The sequence below is a fragment of the Numida meleagris genome, unplaced genomic scaffold (assembly GCF_002078875.1).
Source record: "Numida meleagris isolate 19003 breed g44 Domestic line unplaced genomic scaffold, NumMel1.0 unplaced_Scaffold119, whole genome shotgun sequence".
In the NCBI taxonomy this organism is placed as follows: Eukaryota; Metazoa; Chordata; class Aves; order Galliformes; family Numididae; genus Numida; species Numida meleagris.
The window spans coordinates 939,276-960,488 of NW_018362987.1; the positions used below are offsets into that span (position 1 = coordinate 939,276).

At 40.7% G+C, this 21,213-nt stretch overlaps 1 protein-coding gene across 7 annotated transcripts in view; it reads right to left on the reverse strand.

Annotated features, from left to right (window-relative positions):
* PRKG1 (protein kinase, cGMP-dependent, type I) overlaps positions 1 to 21,213 on the reverse strand; it is a 429,334-nt gene that overhangs the window by 17,919 nt on the left and 390,202 nt on the right. For all 7 annotated transcript variants that reach the window (XM_021381835.1, XM_021381839.1, XM_021381834.1 and 4 more), the window contains 2 exons: positions 14,669 to 14,765; positions 39 to 178 (listed from right to left, as the gene is read on the reverse strand). In XM_021381835.1, coding sequence (XP_021237510.1) covers positions 39 to 178; positions 14,669 to 14,765 — 237 coding nt within the window. The remainder of the gene's footprint in view (positions 1 to 38; positions 179 to 14,668; positions 14,766 to 21,213) is intronic.

Below are 21,213 nucleotides of genomic sequence, written 5' to 3' on the forward strand. Positions count from 1 at the left end.
GCTCCAGCATGGCAGTGTGCGGGTCGGATGGACAGTACCTCACGATGAAGTCTGAGTGTGCGCTCTGCATGATCTGCTTCTCCGAGCGGATGTGCTCCTGCTGTCTTGTGTCCACTATGTGACGTTTCTTCAGGATTTTCATCGCAAACGTTTTCGTCTCTTCACTTTTCAACTGGACCTTGGGTAAAGTAGGCAAACGTGCTGGTTAGAAGCAGGGCGCTAAGCTGTGATAGGCTAACTGTGTGGGCCCACCACCCTACCTTCAAAATGTTTAAAACCAAATTCCCTGCACGGAAAGCACCATGTAGTTGAACAAGAGCTTGGCTGTAAAGCCAGATTTCTCAAACCACTGCTACTCAACCCAGGTAATGCTGATTGCTCCTAGAGTATGCTGTTAAGTTGAAAAGCCATTTCCAAAAACTCACTGTTGAAGGGAAAGCACAACTGTCAGCATTACTCTCAAGTCAGAAGATGTTTCTATCTGATGTACAGCTTTCATAAAGCCTCCTATAAGTAGTAACACATGCACTGCCTCTGGCTGGTAAATGCAGTCCTTGGATGTTTTTAAGGGATGAGCAGAGCTGGCTTTTTAACAGCACCACTTCGTCACATCTTTACTTTTAACCTTAAGCCTCAGCCACCTATTTTTAGCCCAAATTCCGGAGATGAGACCATGTTTGCTTGTTCACCAGTGTTACCCTGGCAACTTCTGAGCCTCGAGTCATTCCCAGCTCTGAGCAACAGGTAGGAATCCCCAGAAGAATTACAACCGAGTCACCCTTTCCATTTTGGACATCCCCTCTTATCACTGAATCATAGAATATCTCAAGTTGGCAGAAACCCCTGAGGACCATCGAGTCCAACTCCGGGCTCCATACAGCACCACCCAAACCCTATATCTGAGAGCAGTGTCCCAATGCTCCCTGAGCTCCAACACTCAGGGCTGTGCCCACTGCCCTGGGCAGCCCATTCCATGCCCACAGCTCTCTGGGGCAGTCTTTCCCTTACTTCCACTTGACCCTCCCTCTCCACACTAGCAAACAAAAGAGAACCTCATCACTGGCCTACCGAGCCTCCTAGTTAGCTCACGTCACCACCACAAACCTTGTTACTGACTGCTAGAAATGATGCTGCACAACTTCACAACATGTAATTGAATTGAGTCAGGACAGAAGATGGAATGAACTTCCTGATGACTCTCAGCCTTCCCAGAACACCTGTGGACATCTCAATTTTCCAGTTTTGCTATTGTGCTTAGAAAAGCAGCCTGCTGTCCCAGGGTCTGATTGGCAGGTCTGTATTCACTGCTCTTGGTGCAGTACTGGCGTGCTCCAGTATACAAGTTAACAAGTAAGTACGTATATACACACATATGCATGTATTTATCCATTATAAAACCACTTGGGGTTTCTGTCCTCAGATTTGTGGCTATTCATTTTCCCTGCAGCCACAAGTATTTTCAATACCACGTGAAACTTGTTTTTCCAAAGGCACTATTCTGCATTTCATGCTGAGACTCATTATCTTTGCACCAAGACTGTGATCATCATTTAATCGTCACGAAGATAGGGTACCAAAGCCTAAACAATCCACATAAAATAAAGAAAAACATTTTTCCTCATCTCTGAGGTTAGTTACTGAGTTCTCTGGTTATTTATTGAACTGATGCTGTACAATGCTGCTCTGCTGTACAGCGATGTGTTTTGACCACAGGTCAAAGCAGAATGAACTTCTGCATTTACTGCAGACTGAAAATGATAAAAATGTTTTTGGTGTGGGGTTAGGGCTTTTTCTTAGTTTCTTTCATTTTGAATAAATGGCATATGAACTTTAGTACAACTGTTTGAACAAAGTTATTTGACGTTGATCTAAATCAAAGCAGGCTGTTTCATGGAAGTGGGGTGATTAGTGAGGTGACAGAGGGAAAGAAACAATAATGAAGTAAAGAACAACTTAGGCTGACCGCAATTTACCGAATCTTGCAAAAAAAAAAAAAAAGAACAATTCAGTTTTGTTATGATCAAAAATGTACTTCTGGAGAACTTATTCCTCTTGCTTTTGATGGCAAATTGGATTGCTGGACTTCCCATCAAACTCGCCCACTCAGTGAAGTGAATCAGATGCCATGCAAATTATTTCAAGCAAGAGTCTGTGCAAATCCATATCATGTGTTACAGATCGGATCGGTTTTCTTTTAGCACATATTTTTTTGCAGTTAGGTTGTCCAGAAGCAAACAATAAATGAACACGAGAGCCAAGGAAGTAGCTCCGCTAGCAAATTTGAACACTTCTCAGGCAATCTGAACAGGAAGCATTGTTAATAAAATTATATTTAGCACTTCTAAACTTACTCAGAACACTAATACCTAGTTCTCTAATGTTAATCTTTATTAGATATCAGTGTTAAAAATAAACTTGACAACCGGGTGGAGTCTCAGATCACTGATTTCCAAAATTATGGAATAAAGAGTAATACGAATAAATCTCAGTTTGTCCATTTCTGCTGTATCATTTTAATACCATAGGTTCTGACTGCTTTTTCTTCCTTTAAAAAAAAAAAATCCTGTTTTTTCAGGGATGCCTGGGCTCTAAGAAAGAGCCTGTGTTCCTATACGTACTTGTATACCTCCAAAAGAAGTATAGGAAAAGAAATTACTGTAAGGAAGCAAAAGGCAGCATTTGTATTCAGTGTTTTATAATGTTATCACTGCCATAAATGTTTAAATATAGAACAAACACGCAACCACAATTAGCTAATGCGAGACTCTGACCTTATGCCACAGGAGAATTTGATAAATTTTCCATTGCTACTCACGATGTGCTTCATAATGCAGAGGATTTACAAGAGTTTGAGAGCACGGGGGGATTAATTTGCATTAAATGTGCTGATGCACTGAAACATACCGCTGAGGTACTCGATCTAAGGCTTAAATTTTGGATCATCTTCCTTCCTATGTTTTTCTCTGAGCTGGTTGTCCATATGGACAATGAATCCTGCAGACTTCTCCTTTTTCAACATGCCTTAGTCTTGGTTTGGGGTTTCTGCTGACACTGTCAAATGTGCTAACTGCGATGATTGATTTTACCATGTAAAGTTGGTGATCTCAACATCTTTTTTACTATTCTTATTAATATTAAGTTCCTGATAGTTTATAGTAAAAAAAAACCAACAAAACATTTCTAATCTTAATCTCATTTCAAAAGTAGAAAAATAATCCAGAAGTTAACTGGACTTTTTACTTCAAAATACAAGATTCATGTTGAGATGCTGAGAATGGGCTAAGAACAACTTGTCCTTCAAATGTAATGAAAAAAAAAATTGCACATGAAGCCACAAAACCACAAAGATTTTGTCTCTCAGCTCAGAAGGAGATGGGTATGCCAGGCAGGAAGCAAAGCCTTCCAAAGAAATCCACCACAAAAATCTCCTAAATGCTTAAGAGAAGGGGAAAAGCATGCAGTCTTCCAAGGCTGGCAGCTTGCAAAGAAGCCACCTTTGCTACACACTCAGGAGATAAGAGCTGACATAATTTGAAGAAACATCTTAAATATCAAAGGCCCCAGGGCTATTGATTTGGTGGAGACCCACTGGAGCCTTTGGTTTCAATCATTCCTTCGTGAGATAATTGACACAGAGTAACCACCAGCCTCTATCTGTCTCTGTTTTTTGCATGTAAAAAGAATTTCTGACCCCTTCTGACCCATTTTTTGCTCCGCTCCTCGCTCTGTCCTTAAATAGTCATTGCCTTTTCACCAGTGCAAAAGTCTCCAAAATGATCTCTCTGAGAGATGCAGTGCACTAATGGTAGGGCATTGTTTGCCAGTGTAATGTCCATGTTCACTGATAATATTGATGTTGTCTATTTTACTGAAAAGACCAGTTGTAGGGAAAAAAAAAAAGCAGGCTGAATGGCAAACCTCCATCCTTTTCGGTGCAAAACTCCCCAAAATACTGAATCCTCATAAACCTACAGGTACTAGTGATGCTCTCCTGGTGGGACTCCCTCCTGGTGAATCTGTGTGACCTCTTGCCTCTCTGTTAGAAATCAGTCCCTACAGGAAGACATAACCCTTTTCATTTGTTGAATAGGAATGTAGTATCTCTTCAAAAGACAAGAGAATTCAATAAAGAGCACTGTTAAATAAAACCAGACACCACACTGAGGAAGTGATGTACAAAACCAGGGACAGGAGAGGTAAAATTGATCAGAACAGGTCATTTTGTAGGATTCTTATGCAGGAAATGAACTGCATCCCAGTGACAAAAATAACAGCAGAAATCTTGTTTATAACCAAATGAGTATATTTTAGACGCAAAGTATAATGAAAAAGGAAATAGTTGCTTTTATTTTGCATAAATAGGTATTTTGCCTATATGTATAACATAAATATGTAAATGCACATGTAAGTACATATGTAAATACATATAATAAATACATGCATACATATTTTGCAACATATTCTGGTCCAAATGCTGCGGTGATGGGAAATCACAGTCAGATTTGGAGCCACAGCTGCACCGCCATTCTGCAGGTACTAACAGGAAAGTCTACATGGGAACAATCAGACTCCTGTCTTCTATCATAGAATCATAGAATGGCTTGAGTTGGAAGGGACCTCAAAGCCCATCCAGTTCCAAACCCTGCTGTGGGCTGGTTGCCCCCCACCAGATCAGGCTGCCCAGGGCCCCATCCAGCCTGACACTGAAATCCTCCAGGGATGGGGCACCCACAGCTTCTCTGGGAGCCTGTGCCAGGGCCTCACCACCCTCTGAGTAAAAACTTTCCCCCAATATCTAATCTAAATCTTCCCTCTTAATTTAAAACCATTCCCCCTTGTCCTATCACTACCTGCCCATGTAAAAAGTTGGTCTCCCTCTTGTCTATATTCTCCCTTTAAGTACTGGAAGGCAGCAACTAAGTCTTCCCAGAGCCTTCTCTTCTCCAAGTTTAACAAGCCCAGCTCCCTCAGCCTTTCTTCACAGAAGTGCTCCAGCCCACTGATCATCTCTGTGGCCCTCCTCTGGATCCACTCCAAGAGTTCTACGTCTTTTTTGTGCTGGGGACCCTTCCCATTGCATGAGTTCATGGCCACCCCAAACTCATAGAAACTCTTGTCCTCCACACGTGACGCCTATCTAGATCTCAGAAGCAAGAAAACCCCACAGCATCAGGGTGAGCAGGAGCTGAAGCTCTTCTGTGCCAGCCCCAAAGTCTTCTTTGCCCCACAGGGCTTGCTCAGTCCCCATTGAGCCACTGCCTCCCCTCTCCTCTTTGCTGTGATTCAGCATGATGCCCATGCCCAGGTCAGCAAGCATTTTTTGGCAGCCTGAGACATCACACTGAAGCAAGCCAATCAGATGGGTCACTAACTGAAAATACATTCAAAGAAAGTCCTTGAAGAGGATCTGAGTTCAAGTCAAGGAATGGGCTTCATTTTGCTACTAATAACTTCAATTCACAAGACTACATTTAGCTTTTCATCACTGAAAAAGTAATGCTGCTTTGGTAAAGAAACTTGAAAAAATCCCTTATGAAGGGGGTGAAGATGTGTTGGTAGTGAGTTCAGCAGAAGTAGCATGCTGCAAGGGTGGGAAAAGATGCAAGCACAGGGGAGGGGAGAACAGAAAGAGAAAAGAAGTGGAGAAAGAGATGGAGAAAGAAGGAAAACAATTAGGACAACAGAAGAGATGCAATCTCCCTTCCTCTTTTCAGTCTTTATTTCTAAAGGGCTTCTCCTGGGCTCTCTGGGCTTATATAGAAATACTAGAACCACTCAAAAAATGTTGTTTTGCTTTATGATTTACAAACTTCTGCAACTTCTGAAACACAGCGCATTCAAAACCTGATTTGTTAACATAGCTATAATTCACTTACAAATATATATGGTTGTACCTTAGTGCTTTTTCAGGCTTTTTGGGAAAATGGATACAAAGTCCAAGCCTAAAAGGAAAGAGTAAATGCACATACCTCTGTGTTTCTTATCCTTTCTCTTTCTGTCTTTTTCTCCCTCATCACAAATTTATCTCTCGCCATATGTTTATTTATAATAAATCATATTTGTATATGCATTATATAAAGTCTACAATGGTAGCAATTTCTGTGCAACTTCAGTGAGAACTGAAATAATGAAATACAAGCTGACCTTTACACTTTGATAAATATTCACCAGAATGTAGAACAATCCCCAAAAGGTTTTACTCTCAAAGAAGAGGAGTAGGTGCTTCAGCCTTGTCATATTCCAGACGTAGACTGAGGACATACTATTTTGACTGCCCTGTCTTCTATTCCTGTATGATTTCCTTGTAGGAGAAGACCATAAAGAACATCTCTTGAATCCCCCTTTCCTGCAGATGTTGTACCTCTGGGTTGCAGTTCTTACTTGGCCATGCGTTTTCCAAGAAGCCCTACAATTTTGCATTTTCTCTACAGAGCTGCTACAGATGTTTTCCTCTGTGATATTCTTGTCCAGATACTTAGAGCCGTGAAAGACATGAAAGAGCAACAGACCCATGTACATGAAAGCAGGCCTGAACTCACTTAATCCTTCCTTCATTTTTGCAGCTAAAGTTAAAGTTACACTGAAAAATCCCCAGATTCTAACAGACAGAATGTATGCATTCGAACATGAACTTTTCCAGCTTCTGGACACTAGGATCACAAAAACTTTGCTCATAAGCTTCAGAGTGTTCTGCTAATCCTCAGGGCAGTTGGCCTGGCTCCTAGCTAAATGAGAACATACAGTGAGCAGAGTTTTTGTGAGTGAAAATATTTATTTTACTCCGGAGATGTGGCTTTTCCTAAACACTCATCAACAGTGATTCTTTAGGAGCTGGCCACAGACTTTTCTTGAAATCTTGTGTACACCACTCACAGGCAAGTTCTTGCTGCTGCTGTCTGCTGTTGAACACTCCCTGTGGGCACAGTGATATCTCGATACCAACAAAGATGCTACTTTAGGCACTTTTCCATAGGACTTTTGGTAGCTGCAGTGTATGTGCATTATTTGGGAGGAATGGAGAAATCAGTGCTATCATGAAATGTGAGCATCTTTGTGTCACAGCTCGGGAGCTGAAGTGCAAATGCTTTTGCTTGTTAGGCATGTACAGGGTCCTTTATTTTCCAGATAGATGCATCTCAACCAACAAAAATAGCATCAGCTGTTGCTGAGTGTAGCACTTGGGTTGCAGACAGGCTAAGGAGAAGGCAAACTGAGATCCCCTAATCCCAACAGCTGAGCTGCTGCACCAACAAAGTGGAGGCTCTTCCCCTTAGCAAAAGAGTACAGTGTATCTTTAGCATTAAATATGTTCTCCCAGGATGAAACAGACATCCTCATAATAATACTTGTCTTACACCTTGCTTTTTTTTCAACAGAATTTGTTGTTAATAGGAAACTGGGGAAATATCTTGCGCATATTTATGCTTCAAAGTATTTCAGATATCTCCACTAAGATTTTGAAAATACTTTGCACATCTGCTTAAGGCAGGATTCACCTGCTCTCCTGACCTAAGGCTTAGAGAGAAATTGTAGCATGCATCACCATATCATAACAAGCAGGCTACCCAGTGCTTCTTCCTATATCCTTTCCATCTTGTGTACAACATCACATGAACAAGTTTTTGGTTAGCTCCATGCTCACAGCTGTTGGAAGAAGAGGTGGAATAAGTTCACTTGCCCTAAAAGCAGGGGGCTCACGTGTGAACAGGCATGGTGATTGAACTGGATAAGACTGGAGACTAAAACAAATGATCTCAAGATGAAAAAAAAAATCACAGCGTAAAAAATAAGTTTTTGAGATATGCCAAATTTTGAAGGTTAAATCAAGAATGAATTATAAATGGACAGCAGAGTAGAAACTGTCCGTGCTGGTGTCCTCTTTTGCTTTGAAAACATCTAAATTCAACTGGTTGGGAAGCCACTATCATATCCTACCACACAGCACATTCTGAGTGCTATGGGACTTTATGGGAAAACAAATTGCAGAATTATACTCTATGAGTACACATAAGTAAACACAAAATCTGTAATTCTAAGTTTTGATCCCTGTACTCAAAATTACTGTTCAGTGCTTGACAACATGTACAACTAAATTTTTTTATAAGAAAGGACTTCGGGAAACATTAAAATCTGTGCCTTTCTCTAAAACCCAGAGGTAAATACTATTTTTCAAAAATGTCCAGAAGGAAAAGGATAAAAACCTGTGAGGAATATAAACTGTTACATGCATGAAATCATTTCAATAAAAAGTAAATATCAGAAGAAGGGTTATATCGCTAAAATATGTTAAACCTAATGGAAACACTCACTACTGTGGTTTCTTGAAAATATGAGGTAGACCTAAAGTCTCCAATGCCATACATGATTTGGCCACACTCCTGAGTTTGGCATTGTCTGCAATATGGCACCTATTTTTATGTCTTACTCCCACCATCACCCTAAGCCCAAGCCTTCAACTTAACAGCTCATATCCTGATGAGGACTCTGATGCTGTTTGATGGGCTACAAATGGCACCTCATTTTTCCAGCCCTTGACAGTATCCCTTCTATTAACAGACAAGCCCCAAGAATACAGAATGACTGAATGGCTTGAGTTGGAAGGGAACTCAAAGATCATCTAGTTCCAATCTCCCTGCTGCAGGCAGTGAAATGTTTCAATCTACAATGCAACACCTGCCCAGCTGTATTCGAATCCATAAAGAATTTTTGAAAAAGTTCAAAATAAAGAAAAAATAAACTTTGCTGTCTTCCTAAGATCATCATTTAAAAGTTTCAAATTAACCCCCTGCATATAGTCAAGAAAAAAAAAAAAGAACTGGTCAAATCTTCAAAAAGAGCATTTTTCTCAGCTCCATGAAAGTAACTTCATTGTCATCTGAACGTGGGATTTGCTTAGATGCATGATCTTCAAATCCTTCACTAAAACATCAATTTTCACACCTTGTCTGCACTCAAAATATCCAATATTTCAAAAGGAAGGAAGCCAAAGGATTTTTTAACAATTAAGAAATAAATATTTCAAAGATTTCAAAGAGAAGACTGATTTCCATAATGAGAAGCTTCATAATAGCTGGAACAAAACAACAGCTACAGAATTGGAAATTTCCACTAATAAATGTCTGAATTACGCATCTGTCACTCCATTGGAAGACAATTATAGGGTATTTTCCCTTGCCATCCAATTAATTCACTAATGCTTTTGTTTACAAAAAAGGCTAGAGGCTATAATAAATTTGATTGCACTACATCATCTGTGGCTAGATTTTTCTTAAAACATAAATTAAAACAAAAAATGCATACTATCCATTTAAGAAAGGTCTCACATGCTCCTAGTAAAACGTAGCAGAAATCAAAGCTTGTTTTTTCTGCATATGTCTATGTTAATTTCCATGTTATAAAGGAATTCAGTTTTTAGTGGTCGTCATTAAGCTGATACGATGTTCTGAGGAGGACTTCAAAGGCATCTGTCCAGTATATAGCACCATTAACTGCTCTTATTAATGGCTTGGATAACAAAATAAGAAGAATATTATTAGCTTTGCACATACTAAAGCCAAGCCAGAGAGGATGATAAGTGCTTTTGTGAAGAGCAAGGGAATTTAATTTGAATTTTACAAATTGCAGTGATGGCTTGAAATAAAAGGGACACAATTCAGTCACAGCACAGGCACTTTGTTGCAGTTGTCCTGCTTAGCTTGACCATGGGAAGGCCCAGGTTAGACCAAAGTGCCTAGTTTGGGGTACTTCTAAAAGAGGTGAAAACATCTGGGGAGCGAGTAAACATAACGATTGCTGGCCTGGAAAGCATGAATTACGGGTAAAACTCAGAACAACTATTTTTCCTAAAGAAGAATACTTCAGAGATAACAACCTCATGCGAGTGAATTCATGGTATACTAGTCTACAAATATATACAACCACACTACAGGGAAAGGGAAGAAACTGCATCTGAGTCTGCTCAAGATAAGGACAACTTAGATAGGCTGGCTACAGCTGGGAGGTGTTAAATAGCAGGGAGACTTTTCTTGCAGTAAGGAATGTGTAGGCACTGGGATAACTTGCTTTGGACACCTCATTCCCTACAGAATTTCAGTGACATATTATTGGAGACTGGTTGGATGTGTTTGATTCTGCCATTGGGTAATGGGTAATCCCTTTAGGTCCTTTCCAGCCTGAAATACATGCTGGAAGTGCCACTGACTTCTGCAACACCACTGCACATTAGAATGTACAACGAAGTGTTTTGTCAAGTCAGTGCTGTAGTGGAAATGCTAAGCCACGGCCTGAAACAATGATTCAGCACCTGGTGGGAAGGCAGGGCCAATCCAGGGGAGCTCAGGTGCAAGCAATGCACCTGAGTGACTAGAAGGGGTGAAGCCAGGATCCCTTCCCAGACCTTATTTAAGTGTTGGCAGTGCAAGTAAGAGCATCTCTTGCTGAAGATCCCTGCCTACCTGAGGACTTTCAAAGGTAAACAGCTTTTTTTCCTTCATTTCTGCATTTGTGGCTGCTGCGTTTGGGTTTGTTCTCATTTGCTGTAGCCAAAGACTTTGCCACCCTGCTACTATCATCCAATTATAACATTACAAGAGCTAAGTGCTAGGCTTGTCCTCAGTCTGCCTGTTCCTACTGTTGCTTTCAGAATGCCCCTAGCCATGTGATTAGGTCTGGAAGAATCATATTATTTGTGCAACTTTATAATAACAGGAGCAATTTAAAATCTCCTTCTTCCATCTGAGTGATTGCTCAAAGCAACAACTGTGTGTCAATAGAACCAAGATATGGCTGCAGGCCTGGGCTGATTTTTAGGCTACATGTGCTCAGCCATCACCTACATCAATGGATTTCCAAGCAATAGTGACTCTAACCCCGTACATTCAGACACCCTGACACATTTATTTCAGAGCTGACTAAAATAATCTTGATTTAAATCCAAAGCACCTGATGTAGAGCAGATGATTAGAAATAAAGGGCTCACATCAAAAGGAAATTAAAGAATAAAGACAAGAGTAATAAAGTCCAGGAGAGATGATTTATAAAGGCTGAGCACACCTGTCCTATAACTCTGTGCTCTGCAGCATGGTGCTTTGCAGGACACAAACCTGAAACAATAAATTCATTCATTACTGTAATGTAGGTGCCCAGATATCAACTCTGAAGATATTCAGCTCACACAGTGCTCAGAAGACTAGTAGCAAAAAATAGTAGATGCCTTCAGTTAATCCATGCAATGAAAACCAAGGAGCCAAGTCCTGTTATTTCCCTTCTGCTGTGCTAAGGATGGAGATGCAGGAGGGCTGCTCCAGGAATGTGGCACCAGCCAGCCCAGGCAGGCTGTGGTCTCATGAGGCTGTGGCCAAGTCCAGCTGGAGAGGAAGGTGCAGAACAGCATCTGTAAGGGCAAGGCATGTCGAAGAGGCATCAGATACCATTAAAAACCCTAGCCAACTATGTATACCAGAAATGCGAAGCTGCTGGAAGCTTTTCTTGATATACAGAAAGTAAAATGACCTAGAAAAGGTCCCACGAAGGGATGTGCTTACTAGGACTGGCTGCCACGAGAGACTGTAGAGATAAGCTTTCTATTAGAGCAATAAAACCAAGACAAAAAGATATTTCCAAGTGTAATCTCCATATAATTGAAAATTGCTTAAATAACGGGCTATCTGGCCTAAAAAAACATGTCCCAGCATATAAATTCATTGATGAGATGAACTCTGAAGACAGGTAGCATTCACAGTGGTGCCTGGAATACCAAAGCTTATTTACACAAACCATACCTGAACACTAAAACACAGGTAAATGGGAACATTATTTGGCCCTGGGCAGCGAGTCCTAAAGCAAAGCCCAGACATTCCAGTTTGCAGCCAGTCACCACCAGCTTCGAGGGTATGTAGATGTCCAGGGGCTTGCCTACAGCAGCCGAGGTGGAGCTATAAAAATTCTCTTCCTTAAAATGCAATTGGTTATTTTGATCAATTTTACTCTTGAAAAGTGTAAGAAATTGGAATGTTTCCCAGCAACAAATTCCAGCACTTCTGTGCACTAATATACTCAGGGAATAAAAGAGTCAGGTCCTGTGCTGCATTTAGCATGAGTTCATTTATAGTTTTAAACCATAAGATATATTTTTTGTACACAAAGTGTACAAAATTGTACAAAGAGGTATACTGTGAGAGGTAGTAGTTTTGATGGAAAATAATAGTTTCTTGCTTTGATAACGGCATGACCTCACTTTCCAGTATTCAGAACTAAAACAGCAATTTGGAAAGGCAATTAGTTTTTTAAAGCCAAGAGAGTATTAAAATAGCTTTCCTTGGTAATGAAGAAAAATAATGAAATCCAGAGTGTTAAGCTAAGCTTTTCAATATTTTTATCCTTCTGTGTGTAATTAACTATTAGTTAGGAACTGCTACACTCTCTTTAGCAGAAGGGTAGGACTGTTTAGTGATGTAATAATCTTTTTTCCTAAGTAACTAAAATATCAGGAACTGTAGAGAACTGAGGTTCTCTCTCCACACTTAACTCCTGGCGACTAAGTGCATGTTTTTATCGCACTCACTTTAGGAGCAGTACCCTCAGAAGCCCTGTGGTACCTCCACATTTTCCTGCAGTCTTCCTCCTCCCCATCTCCTTTCTCTTGATTACCAAAACACCTTTCCCAAAGGAAAACTTTTCTATTCCTGCCCTCTCCTCCTCCACGTGGTAGGATCACAATGCAGGGAACAACTGTCACCACTCTGCATGAGCAACTTCAGTGCTACCAACAAAGTGACAACAGGAGACTAAAATGGGGAGTGGTTTAAGTTGATGAGAAGGCTGGAGACTCTCTGTCTGATTCACTGGTGTACTTACAATTTGCTCAGAAAATGACGTAACTAGCATTCCCCTGCTTCTAAGAGCAAGGCCAAGCGGTGTTAAATTCAACAATAAAAATTCCTACAAAGGTGATGGGAATGTTTCTCCCATTTTCCCCTTTTGTAAGCTGTGTAGGGCTTCTTGGAGGCTTCTGAGATTTGGAAATCTCCTAAAATTTAAATATTTCTACCAGATTCTGATTTGATAAGCTGAAGTGGCAACATGTTTATTGCATGCATACTATTTACTTTTTGTCAGCATCTTAGCATTTACAAATTAACTCCAAATGCATCCCGAGGTAGAGGACTCATGACTACCAATAGCATAGTCCAATTTTCACATCTGTGTGGTTCAGAGTTCCTGGAGCAACCCCTCGTGATAGCAACCTCATGCACCTTCCCTTGAGGTCCTCAAAGCTTGACAATACGCCTCCAAAAAAACACTGAGAAATGAAAACAAACCAAGCAAGCTCCTTCCCAAGCTTCAAAACAAGCCCCACAAGCAGTAGGTCCCTTGCTACGGGTTAACTGGGGCTGAGGAGCTGATGGTGTTACTAACTTAGTAAACAAATCTTCTGAGCTTTATGATGTGGAAGGGCCTTCAAAAGGGAGGTTCAGCACAACCTGAATTTAACTCCTGCTCTGAAGTGGCCTCGGCAGCAGATGGCTCTAGAAGGAGCGGGGCAAGGATGTGAGCTCTGGTGACTGCCTTCCAGAAAACAGTTGTTAATATGAAATCGATGAACACACAATAAAAGAAAGCAAAAACCCAGGAAGAGATCAATATTCTCACATATGTCATCTCTTCTGCATTGTTTTACATAAATCCAAATAGGAAAAGTTAGAAATTCTTCTCATGGAAGACTGAGTTGGACTTTTAACATAGAATTTACTCATTACATCACAAAATATTACCAAAACACTTATTTTGCACAGTTTCCCAGATCTCAGCACTAAGGGCACAACATAAAAAGGTACTTTGGGCTCCCATACAATTGCAGAATGAGGATTTCCAGTAAATTTTGTGATGGTAGCAATAACTGTTCACTTCTCTGCCCCTAACTTATGGGAGATCCTAGCACATGGCACTGGTGTTCAGTATCAGAAACTCCTCCTTGGTTAGCACACTGATGTAAACAAAGCTCCCTCTTTCTATTATAAGTTTTTCTATTTACATTAGATTACAAATGGGCACGTAGGGGTTGCCTTTCCAGTCTCCTCCTGCTCAGACTTTGTTTTAATGAAGACTATATAGCTCTAAATCCATGCATAGCAAAATGCAAGCTCAGTTTTTGCCTTCCCACTAAAATTCAGCAAAGAACATTATCACTTGAATTATTATTACCATTCAGACGTTGAAGCTACAGCTTTTGTAGATCTACCTTTAGACCTGAATTACAAACTGCTCAGAGCAGTATCATACAATTATTCCAGTTTTGGCTAAGTAAGACTTTAGGTTTCTCTTTCAATTTTAACACTCAACTGCTGTATGACTGTTCAGGTTCTTGTTTAATGGTAGTCAATGTCATAAACGGTTCTCCTTCAGTGTATGACCGCTTGGAAAGAAAAGACCTGTATCCCTCTCTGCTAAAGTAAGTAATAAATTTTTCACAATTACCACAGTGTTTACTCATTCAATTGTATCTACCCAGAAATATGATGTAGCTTGCTTCAACCATTAGAAAACACAGAATTCTGTCACATACTTCTCTTCCAGGAATTCTGGTGTAATAACGAAGAGCAATGAAAAAACTCATAACACAGTACTGGTTCCAGGACACGCAAAGTTCAGAGAAGAAAAGGTTACCTACCAGTTCAACTCGTCCGAAACCTCCAACTCCAAGGGTGTCAATGATGTTGAAATCAGACAGTTTCAGGTTGGCGAAGAAGGCAGCTTCAGCTTCATATCTGGATTTTTTTATGTGAAAAAATGGAAATTTCTTAGATGTGCAAACGTGAGTACTGCACAATACTGTACCCGCATGGCATGAGTGTGGAACAGCATCTACCTGCTTGATTTCCATCTTATCTCTTAGAGTTTGCTTTTATTCACACTCATCATTTCACTGGTCCCAATTAGAGCATAACTCCAATTTGCACTGTTTGCAAAGTGAGAGAAGCAGACGTACCTACTGCATGCCTACAATGCAAATATCTGGTACTGTAATTCAGCTCCAGCTACCCAACAGACACTACATTTTGACATTTTCTATTGATCTTCTTGTGAAGAGAGGGTGGGCTTTTTTTTTTTGAGTATTTTTGGAAGAAAAGTTTCTCGTAGGAGTTTCTCTTATCCACAGGCCGTCAGTACTTTCTATAAATGTTTATTGAAAGTGGCAAGATCATTAAGGTCCCTGGAGAGAAATCACAGCCAGGTTTTATGAAATCAGATCCGATAAGCTGATGGCTGGTGTGCAAATGCCTGAAATGAATGACTTCAGTCACATATTAACATTCTTACAAGGATATCTTCACTTCTTTTCCTTCTATAAACTCAACTTGGAGTAGAAATTCCAGCCCAGCAGGTCCCAAAATCCAGATGCTCTCTCTTCAGCTCATGTGCAACTGGCTTATAACAGAAGTTCACAAAGTCCTTAACTAGGGAAGCATGCAAATGCAACACATGCAAGCCTGCCAAAACAAGCTTCCCATGACTATCCTCATGAATATGATTCCTCAAAAATAGCTCCTTGTCAAGGTTTGCGGTATTTTTAGAAAAGCTCGGAAGGGAAACGGATGATCAGGATCCACCCACTCCATAAAGTTTGACATTCAGCTGCCGGAGGAGTCCCCGGGCATGTACAACCTTTGGCTTGTCAGTGACACAGACTTGTATGGGAAAAGAGCATTGATGGTATCATGAAGAGAGACATGGAAGGTGGAAAGGGGCTTGCAAATGCAGTTTTCATTATTTATCTTTAGCACTTTATCTTGCAATTAACAGGTCATAATCCACTATTTCAGCCAAATGCTTCATTTGAGCCTGATAAACATTAGAGCAAAGATAAAATATCATAGGGTTAGCCATGAGCTACCTGTCTTTTTAATGTATTTGATCCATCATGTCTGCCTCTGATCTAATTCAGTAATGGGATGGCATCGATTTGCTGACTTGCTCCCTTCCAAACAACTACTTTATTCTATTTACAACTGAAATGGCACTGGGGGAGAAAGTGGGGAAAAAAACATTTGCAGTGAAAGAGAAGAATAGAGGTGTCACAAAAGGTGAGAGATCACACAGAAAAGCCTGAAAAACAATGCAATAAAGCACAATTTTATCCTGGGGGGAGGAGGGGGTACTGTCAACAACCCAGATAAGCTCTGCTTTATTATTTATACTGTCACCAGATCCCCTCAGTGACCTTGCTCCTGTGACCACAGCAGCCTGATCGCATCTGATTTTGGAAAGTAATCAGCTCCAAGCTCGCTTTGAACTTGGGATAACCTTGCGTGCCACAACTGCTTATTGATCGCACTGATCATGAGGTGTGTGCATACTAAATCTGGAGCTGAAAGAAGCACTGCTAAGTGAAAGACACATTGGTATGTTCCCTTCTAAATCACAGAAGACACATCATTTAAGGGGTGACAGTGCAATGAGACTGGATCTAATTTTCATGATAAATGTATAGACAGCGTAAGTTATCTTTTGCTTTCCTGACCAGTTAAATACCTCTAATGATTTATAATTGCTAGAAAGATGAAATCCCATCTTGGAAAATTTCCATTCAACAGCAAAACAACTGAGGCAAAATCACTTGTCAAAAAAGCCCAGTGTTAAATTTGCCTGAGGCTTGGGATGCTAGAGGAAGGCATCCTTCGTGCTCAGGGAGGTAGGGGACCAGCCACTCTATCTTCTCTGCTGGGCAAGCCATGAGGATTACTCAATGCCGAGCAAAGACAGGATGGGACATGCGAAAGAGCAGCATGTCAGAAGTGCTAGGGTGTCCAAATACAGGAAGGAAGGAGGAAAATTATCCTGAGGAATGGCTGTACAAAAATGATGCATAGTACACATCATGTGCCACGATAGGACAAAAGTAGGTAAAATGTGCCCCTGTACTGGCAGGGCAAGCAAGATGCTGGTTCCAGTCCTTGCAAGTTCCATCAGTTCCCCTGGAAATGCCTAAGCAATGAAGCCTACAAAACAAACTGGATGCAGTTTTCTAGGTGTCTTGGAAACAAAAGAAATTTAAAAAAAAAAGTGAAAAAAACATGTGAAATCAAGCATGCAAGCCCTTCACACGCTTACTAATGGCAGTCACAGCAGAATTCTGTTTTATCCCCAGCTACGAAGGTCAAAGTCCCCCCTTCAAATCAAACTCCTACAGACTAACAAACAGGAGTTACACACTTCGGTCTTGGAAAGCTTAAGAGTAAATCTCTTCAGTCACTTAAATAATAAGTTTCCAAGTTTGAATATTCTCAAGTCATCTAATTAGTGAGACAGCAGAGCATAATCCTCATCCTAAAACTTAGAACATGTATTCAACTGTCATGTTTCAACTTTGTTAATTTGAGCACATCACTCTCTAAACAAGAATACCAGGGCTTTGTAGCATGTCCTCTATAAAAGTCTAGGGAAAAAAATATAAGGGATATCTTAATTTTAACCTACGAAGCAAAGAGGAGTCTTCTGAAACACTGGGAGAGCAGTGCAAAGAAATACAGAACTGGCCAAAAAAATTTGGTAAGTCTATAGGAACATGCTCAGATCTGCTCTGCTCAGATGCTGCAGAGGATGTTTGGCATATTCCCTGGGAACATAACAGAGATAGGATGAATGACAGAGAAGGTCTGACCACACCTGTGCAAGCTGATGGGGAAATAACTATAATAGCATTTTGTGGGATAAATATCTGTGTGTCAGGTCAGAGCACATTCACTCTGGGTACCACTTTGCAGATGCCCTGGTCTCTTCCCATCTGATACTCAGAAGTCTAATGGGCAAGGCAGCTGTATTTTAAATAAGCAGCCACATACAGGTAATCCAAAATTTGTCAAAGAGAAAAAAAATGGGTTTTTGATCTCTGGATGAGTTGGTGATTGAAAATATTCCTATTTTAAATTCTTACATTAATTACACACAAAAAAAAAACAGATACAGAGAACTTGTCAAAACAGAACATGATACAAATAGCAAGGAATAACAAAAAATCTGTGTTTCGCAGCATCTTTACAAAGCGCCTGCTCCCCTTTATTAAAGAGCATTTAAAATTTAGACTGCGATTTTCAGAAGAGCAAGGTATCAACTCCCACTGCACTCTTAATGGAGCTTTTTTTTGTGTAATGTAAACAGCATTTAGTAACCTACCCTACAGAACCAGCCTGACCAAGGCTCACGGTTTACTCCCGCAGCTAACAGGAGAGGTACCTTCCCCACTGGGAATTTCGGAAAACAGCACAGAGAAGGAAACAATCACAGCGAGGTCACACGTGAGCATCATGCAGAGTCTACCAAGCTCTTCTGCAAGGTTTCTTGCAAATCTGAATGACAGAGATAACTACTCAAATCACATTCAAACAGTTTGTAATGAGAACTGGCTTCTTCTTATGGAAGAGCGGGGGTGTGGGACCACTATTTCTCACTCACCAAATAATATGAATACCCTTAAGGAGTCACTAATTAAAAGGACTTGATGTTTGTTCATCTTCAGCGTGTACAGCCGTTACATGTGAGAAAGCAGAGTTCTCAGGGAGATCATGAGTAAATGCCATTGTCCACATGTCCTTTACTTTGAAAAAGCAGCACCAGTGCCACAGCTGAAGCTTTTGGGCAATGCCTGTCATGCAGAGCAGGAGAGGAAAACGTGGCTTTCTGCACTGCTGGAAATTTCCAACCATTTAAATAAGCAATTGCTTCACAGGACAATGATTACTCTGAAACACATTTCAAGCTTTTCTTCCCAAAACTATAAACACAAAAAAATCAGAAGCATCATAACTAGGCAGCTAAAAAGAATAGAAGAGAAAATGATGGGAGCAAAGGTTTGTAATTACCCAACTGCTCAGCTTTACTAAACTAGCTCATGATTCCTATCACATGTGTTGGGAAACATTAGACATCTGTTACCAAACAGTCATCTTGATATAAAACTTGGCTTCTTTCTGCCTGTGTGCTGCCAACTAGATGTAAATTCTAACCAAATGGGAACCAACCACCAGCTCCTCCATAAGCGAATGTAGTAATTTTGGTTGGATAAAAATCAGGATTTTGGAGCCTTCCTCACCGAGAGACACTTGTTCATTTGACAGCTATTTTGTTGGCCTTACACTCAGTTTTGCTGGTCCAGTTACTATAGCACCCATCATAGAGGCAATGCTCTTTTGCAAATAGAAATACAGAATCTCTGCAAAGACCTGAATAAGCTGAGTTGCAATGGTTGGATAGTGACGATCAGCTCCAGCCTGCAAGAAAGCACATGTCCAATAAGCCTGAAAGCCACAAGTGGGGTGGGGAAAAAAGTCTCACAAAAGCAAGCTGTGCTTTGGTGCCTGCTAAATTTATCTCATTAGTTTAAACTTAAACCTAAACCTAAAACTTATTAGTTTTATCTCAGTGTACCTCCACATCGTTCTTACAATGTATGGCTAATTTCTTTCTAGCATTCTGCTTTAATTGATGCTCCACTTTAAAATGAGTCTGTAATAAATGAAAGACAAAATTGCCTCAAATCTTCATTGCTGTCAGTATTTCTTTCTGTACCTCTGAACATACACATTTTAGCGCTGGCAAAATAACCAACCTGGGACTACTCGTGGCATCCAGCTGCTGTTTGGCTGACCGCTATCCTGAAGTTACAGAAAAAATTCTGGAGAGATTAATGCTATTAAGAGGGATGAAATTCCAAACATGAATGAAGAGCAGCAGAAGATATGGATTGATTCACGTAACGAGGAGGCTTTGTGTCTGAAAGCGATGCAAGGTGAGTAGATGCGGCAAATGATCCTACAGCTCCCAAGCCCTCCCTGGCCAGCCCTTTGCCTGCCTGCCATGACTGCTCCAAAAACCAGGCGTTTCAGAGTGATCTGGGGGAACAGGAGTCTATGAATGGTCATAGGGGTGAAAGGAATAAAAAGCACTTCATGCGTTTCCATGAGATCCTTACCTTCAGCTACGCCCTGGTTTGTGTGGGGCTCAGAGGATTAACCACATACAGAAGCATGGCACAGCGACACTGTATTTTACACAACCAGCAAGATCCAGAGCCTGGAAATGCCTGAAAGCAAATTCTGGAGAGGCATTGAGAGCAATTCTCTATTCCATTATGGTGCTGCCATTCCTCCTCTCAGAGGTCCCACCCCTGTGCAAAACACTTCTGTTCCAGGGTCTGATCAAGATACAGCTCCGTTGGAGTCAGCACGCACTTTGGGTGGGGAGATGCCCTTGGACAAACCCCAAAACCAAGAGTATGAACCCAGAACCCTATTGGGAAGACTGCAATCTGGCTATTCCCACAAAGTGCAGAATGGGCTTACATTGGCCGAAAGGGAGATGCTTGTCCCAAAACTGCAGACAGGCAACAGAAGCAGAGAATAAGTATTTCCTGAGTATCCTTACTCCCTCTGTGTGGGAAACATCTACATTTGGTGTTTCTTCCACTGATATCAGTTGTCTGTCTCTCCCATGACATACAAATGTACCTTTTCGCTTTCAAATGTCCCTTTCAGATACATGCTGTGACCAGTAAGAACAAAAATAGCAAGAAAAAGACTGGCTTCTTACCTACTTTACCGTCAACCATGTAACATTACAGAAAAAGCTGAATTCATTTCAAACTCCATCTCATTATTGCAATTTATTGGCTCATTCACAAATACATAATCACAAAATTGTACCAGGACATCTCCATGAAGAGTGAAAGCAGGAAGACACTGATCAGAGACACCAAGCTTTTGGATAAAAATACAGGCACAAAACGATTGTGGCTTGTCCCATCAGCAACAACATTAGCCAGGGGCACTGATGTGCCATTGTCCCAACCCCAAAAGGGATTTTCTGCTCTTTCACAGAGTCACAGATCTGAAGCAGGTTATTATGCCCATAATTATTCTCTGCACAGTATATGCTAACCTAATGTTAACCCATTCTTGAGAGGGATGGGCGTTATCCACAGATCTTGACTGTTGGGGCGAGGATTTTCTTGCAGCTGAGGATTTGCTGCCCTCCATCAAGGGAGAGCATGGAAGAAAAACACTGATCTTCCACTCTTCTGTTTTTTTTTTCTAATTGCAAACAACATTGAAAAAGCAAAAGGTATCTATATTTCTATCTACTCATACATATAGTTGTATAACTATCTGCCTACGGATACATGGAGACGTATATCTACAGATATACGTAGATAGAAATACA